The sequence below is a fragment of the Buceros rhinoceros genome, unplaced genomic scaffold, assembly GCF_000710305.1.
Source record: "Buceros rhinoceros silvestris isolate BGI_N320 unplaced genomic scaffold, ASM71030v1 scaffold1741, whole genome shotgun sequence".
Classification (NCBI taxonomy): Eukaryota; Metazoa; Chordata; class Aves; order Bucerotiformes; family Bucerotidae; genus Buceros; species Buceros rhinoceros.
In genome coordinates this window covers 11,172-17,178 of record NW_010395725.1, presented here as the reverse complement: position 1 = coordinate 17,178, position 6,007 = coordinate 11,172, and the positions used below count along the sequence as shown (strand labels likewise).

Below are 6,007 nucleotides of genomic sequence, written 5' to 3'. Positions count from 1 at the left end.
AACAACTCAGTTTATTTCTGTTTTCTTTTAATAGACCGGGTACTGGACCCAAGCTGGAAGGTAGACTAGATGGTCAGGGATTAACAAGCACCAGTAGAAAGGGCAACGTCGTTTATTAAAGCAAAGATAAGCTTACTGCAAGCTGCTATTTTAGTTATTAGCCTAGGTAATAAATTCACTTCTTATATTGATACTGTTTCACTGGCTTCTGGGGAGCACCAGCAAACATTTGAAAAGGAATTGAAAAGTCACGTGCTTTGAGTCAGTTGTATTGAAGAACAGAAGAAAATACCCAACAACAAGCGATAGCAAAAGCGTGTTTCAAAGCTCTCTTGAAGACTTCAGCTGCTGTGCACGTATTTCATAGAGGAGTTCAGGATGGCCAATCCATTGAGTTTCCGCAGCTGAAAAATATGCCTGAAAAGACAACGGAAAGGTTTTGGGGGTAATAACATGACTAACAATGAAAGTTTTAAGCTTCCTTTGCTTGCTACACCCTATGCCCAAACTATCAAGGTTGTTTAATACTACACTCAATAAAACCCTCAATAAAACCCTTCTTAAGTAGCATGAGTTTCTAGATTACTATTCCCCACAAAAAGGAAAATGAAAGTTCTAAGTAATACCCGACAGCTGCCCAAATAGGTGACATTTCCAAGGAACAAAACCCAGAAAATCAGGCATTTCCCTTTTATACCTCTGGAGTGTTTTGCAAATCTCAGAGCAGATACTTTCTCTATTGCTCATCTGGGACCTCCAGCAGAAGCAAGGTACTGAAACTTTGGAAGGTAAGCATTATCCCTTGCTTTCTGCAGTGCTTCGGAGTGTATATCGGCTTGTTGAACTCGGTTCCCCTGCTGGAATGCAGTTGAAGATGCAGTTGACAGTTTGCAGTGAGCTAGAGCTTGGCAGACTCTCGGCAGGCAGCAGCACACGTCTGTTCTTTACAGACATTTCTACTTTTCTTTTGTTCTCGTTATTGCTCTGACCTCTACAAACTTTAACACTCCTCCTTCCATGCTTCCAGCAGAGGTAACATCAGTAAACAATGCAAAATGAGCTCCCTGAAACATGTTCAGACAGACAACTAACACCACAGGAACCTGAAATCAGAACTGCGGGGACAGTAACCACAAGTGGGAATCCTACTTGGAGAAAGAGTAATAGAATTCATGGGCTATTCATGTAAACTAATCATCTGACCTGTACCCGCTTGCTCTGCAAATAGAGACAACTTCCACTGGTCAGTTTTTCAAGAATTATCACTCGATAACAACTGGATTATGCAGGACAACGACAGTCGGTTTTACAATACCTTGGCTCAGCGACACAAAGCTTCCCCAGAGCAATTGCTGCATTCTCCTGCACTGAAGTTCTCGTAGCATCGCCACCAGCATGTTTCAGCAAAATCATCACAACGTTGGAATTCAGCAAGGAAGTCGCTGCTCCAGGAACTACGAGGCACTGGCCAAGGCAGAAAGCCGCATTTCCCACAATCAGTTCATTCTCCGAGTCCAAGAGCTTCAGCAGCACACTGAACCCTGGAGAAAGAGAGTAATTGTACAGAGTGCACACGGATTTGTTCGAGTAGCACCGGTAATTTCTTCTGTCTCTACCTAAACTCCTGGGGAGGGAGCATTGTTCTGTGTTAGGCATTTTCCTAGAAAACCTGGAGGAGCAGGGGAATTCCATAGCAAGGCTCAGTCTCGGTTTCACCTGACTAGATCTCTTTCTCACAGAACTCAATCTACCCTCGAAGAGGTTCTCAGACATGGAGCTTGTGTTTCTGCATTTGTTTAATATGTCTATGAAATATTTGCTTGCAGGGTCTCGCACTGGCCTCTCACCCCACCACGCTACAGAGCAAGCGCAGTGGAGCACTTACAGCGCCAAACTAATCGTGTAGAGACAGAAATGCTGTTGTGGACAGAAGAGCTGAAAAAAGGGACATAAAAAAGCTTTCTATATATCCTTAGCTACGATAAAGCAGCTCAGCTCATCTACTTCTGTAACCTATACCAAGGTACAGGGGCAGAGTATTGTGTCTCTACTCTTGACACAGAGGTGCAGAGCTCTCGCTGGCATCTAGAAGCAGCAGCAACACCCCAGGCCACGTTTAGGCACACCACTTCCTAAATCACAAGCAGCCGTGGCTTTCGCGTGCGTGCAGTTTCCTTAGGGGTTACTAAAGTTTGCCTCGGTTTTCTCTGACGGTCCCATCTGTTCCTCCAGATCACATCCCACCTTTTCTGCTGCAGTAACAACTTCCGAAAAGGCAGTGCTGCTCCAGACAGCAACAGTGGCTGGTGCAGCAGCTGAACTACGCGGCCAGCTGGAATGCGGTTCAACGTGGGGAGACTGTAGCTCCATTCCAACAGGCTCCTAACTAACAACAGGGCAACGCCTGGGTGACAGATACATGAAATAGTGCCTTCTCACGAGATTAATACCCAGAGTTTTGGTGGAGTCAATGAGAGGAACGTGTTATTGCTAATCTGAGGAAACAAAAGCTTCATCTGCAGGCGACAGCCAAACTAACGTGGGGCGTACAAAAGGAAGACGATGCTCTGAGAGGCTTTTAATGCGTGGAAATCCTTAGGGTTCAGGTTGAACTACATGAGCTGACAGTTTCTTGACAGGCACACCATTCAGATAAAACTGAAGTAATCTCTGTTGTAGCTACATCAGCGTTAATTGAACCTGGATTCTAAAGCAGTCTGAGTAGTGTTATACCACATGACTAGAGCGATTATACTCAAAATTCCCTAAGATTCCTGGTCTGGTATTGTCACTCTGTCTCTACATCCATTTCCTTTTAATACCAGGCCAAATATCCACATGCAGATGAAAGGAAACTATAAACAAGCACTTTTTTCAAAATATACGTACTCCTGGCCCTGAAAAAGCACATCAAGCCATTTTATTAGAGTGAAGCGCAGATCTCTAGCTCAGGTACATTATCTGATGCGCCTGTTTCCATCCACACACAGAGTTAAGGCTCATTAAGCACTATTTCAGGAGGTAAACCTGCACATTAGTCAGAAAACACAGTTAAAGTCTTGCAGGAGTGAAACCTGGTGTTCAGTTCTGTTCCCGAGGGGAAGAAAGGAACTGCATGATACCGAGATTACATCTCTTCCTTCAGTCTCTAATTAGTGGAGTTGTCACTTACTCTTATCTGACTTCACTAGATCATCTCGAGCTTGGCTATTACTTCTGGTGCAGATGGAAAGGGTCTTTATAGCGTAACTGGATGTGATCTGCCCTCCAGCCTAGATGTGATTAAAGCACACGTTAACAAACCTACAGCTCACACCCGACTCGCTCAAGCTTACAGAACAGCTCAGATGCCATGGAGATGGTTCTGTATTCCTTACGCCTAAGCCCGGGTCCCAAGTTAAGACCTTTGTAGAGTTTGTATCTCAAGGTGAGCAAAGGCTGGAACTGACACAAGAACCATCTTTTTCCTGTCAGCAATGAACATACAAAATGCCCTGAATCCCCAGAGCCCAGTTCCTTTCCAGCTTTGAACTCCTCCTAGTTACAAGAGCCAAGCAGGGTGTCACAGCCTTTTTCTAGGCTCATTTTATCTGCCTCACACCAGATCTGTGGCATCCACATCAGGCTGGGTGGATACACATCCTGCTAGGTATACAGATACACAGCAAGCCAGGGACTACAGAGTCACATTTGCTTTACTGAGGAAAAAAGTGCTCCCGGGCGTGACTCAGGACTCACTGGTAAGCAGTGGAATGGGCTCCCTTGCTTTTCAGTGGTCTGGATTAAATCGCACCAGTTTTAAGCTTTAATCTTCCAGCTGGGCCTGCAGCAGTGGATTCTGCAGTCTGCAGGTCTCTGCACGCAGAGCTGTGCACAGGCACCAGGCTCGTCCAGAGACAAAGGAAGTATCTGGGCTATGGGTCAGGCCACAGAAGGCAGTCTGGGCTCCGGGCTGGCGACCTAGTTCAAACTGGAACTCTAGGGCAGCGTTACAATGGACAGCGATGCAGACACACACAGCCAGACTGCTAAACATGGGGGCAACTGGGGTTTTAAGGGACAACACAAGCAGAAATAAAGTGAATTTTGTTAAAGATTTTTATCTTACTTTCAAGATTTTGATCATCATCTTCACCACCCCTCCTTTCACTACTTCTTCTACTGCTGAGGAGGAGGCTGGCAGGACGCGACTTAGCACTCCAATGGCTCTCTCAATTAGAAAACAGTGTGAAAGAAGAAAAAAAAAAGTTTATTTGTCCAGACTACTTTAAGGAGTTTTCAAATTATTTTGTTTTTCCAGAATAAAACGAAAGTAATTGAAGTGAGAAAAGGAGAAATGTAGAGAAATACAACAAAGACGACCTTTAGGAGTTGGCTTTTTTATCGCTTAGTGAACTCAGCACAGCTTCTACTCAGCGTAGGGAGAGAGAAGACTAGACTGAATCGGGACACCTCCCTGTATGGTTATTTACTGAAACAAATTCCTAGTAGAAACCATCCCAGCACTGCTGTACTGAGTTAAGTAAAGCAGAGCAGAACAGTTCATGTGAGTTGGGAGAGGTGAATGGACTCTGAGTCCACATCTGCTCCTACCCATTTCCCTGAATAACTGCTCTCTGTGGTTGTCACACCCCGTTAACAGGAGTACGATCTCCTAGGTATGATTCATGTACAAGAACTGTGAAAAGAAACAGCTGCTAAACACCCGTATTGTTCTTGCTCCTTCGCTTCTAGACCGATTTTTTAGAAGAGTTTTATATTGGAAATCTTCCTAAGGATGAAAGGATTTGCAAGAGCTTCTGTTAAGTAGGTTTGCAGAGAACATTGAGAACTCTGCATCAAGCAATACAAAACCCGGAATAACATAAGTGGTACATTATTTCTTTACTAATAATAATTACGAATGTTTTAGCCTTCAAATTCTAATGCCTGGACTTGCACAGGGCAGCAGCTTGCACCAAGGCGTTCAGCTCAGGTCAGCTAATACAATCTCCTGTTATCCCATAGACATCCCACTTACTGTCACCATCCTTCCATCCTTATCCCTGAGGAGGGACATGCACCTGCCACTTATGTCCACAGCCAAGCTCTGAAATAACAACATGAAAAACTCAGGTGCAGCTGATTGCTGGGAAGTGTTAGAGCAGAAGTGGGTTACAGACAAAGTCCTCCACCACAAAGAATCCAGTGACGATCAGGGCACACACGGTAGTACATTACTTACACTTCGGCATCCAGATATAAATTACAATTTCTTCCTTTCTGATGGAATCCTTAGTTTAAAATAATTTTGGAATGTACCAAGCATTTAAGAATAACCCCTAATTGGAGACCGATGTCAAACCAAACATGTATACTGCTATGGAAAGGTACTATATGAGCTCTACACTGTATTTTTCTCATTACTATGTATAAGGCGCGGGTAAGTTTTGTAAATATTTTACATCTTTAGCTTAAATTATCAACTACCCTTAATGTTAGCTTTAAACACAAATAAGGATTTAAAATGAACCGAACACCAGCAAAATCCAAGGTTGGCAGCATTTTAGTGCTTCACCATGCTTGATGCAAAAGTGGGCTCTAAATCCACCTAACGCAGTCAGGCCCTTTTCCCCTGCACAGACTGCAAGGCCGCAGTATTCCACGATCATTCTCTCCCCTGTTCTGTTCGAATGTTCTGGCATGACCCATTCACAGTGTCAAGGGAGGAGGATGCTCTAACTCACTGCTCAAGCAATTCTGAATCTCTGATTGTAAGAGGAACACGACGGAAGAACATCCGTGGATCTGGTATACCTGGATGACCACGTTCGATTCCAGCAGTAAGTTCATCATTAGTCCCAGCACTGCAAACACACACTCCTGGTATTTGGGTGTGCTGACGTCGAAGTATTCATCCTGGTGCAAAGGAGAGAAAAGTGCCATCAGGTCAGAGGTTCAGAATATGCACTTTCTCCGTCTTCCGTGTGTTTACTTACACGGTGCATCGCAATTCTCTTGATACACA

At 44.3% G+C, this 6,007-nt stretch overlaps 1 protein-coding gene across 1 annotated transcript in view; it reads right to left on the bottom strand.

Moving 5' to 3' along the window:
* Window positions 1–253: 253 nt before the first annotated feature.
* Window positions 254–6,007, bottom strand: part of TTC12 (tetratricopeptide repeat domain 12) — a gene marked incomplete at its 5' end in the record, with an annotated part of 16,779 nt that continues 11,025 nt past the window's right edge. The window contains 6 exons of the mRNA XM_010145625.1: window positions 254–417; window positions 1,316–1,541; window positions 3,173–3,272; window positions 4,109–4,210; window positions 5,021–5,089; window positions 5,797–5,898. Coding sequence (XP_010143927.1) covers window positions 342–417; window positions 1,316–1,541; window positions 3,173–3,272; window positions 4,109–4,210; window positions 5,021–5,089; window positions 5,797–5,898 — 675 coding nt within the window. The remainder of the gene's footprint in view (window positions 418–1,315; window positions 1,542–3,172; window positions 3,273–4,108; window positions 4,211–5,020; window positions 5,090–5,796; window positions 5,899–6,007) is intronic.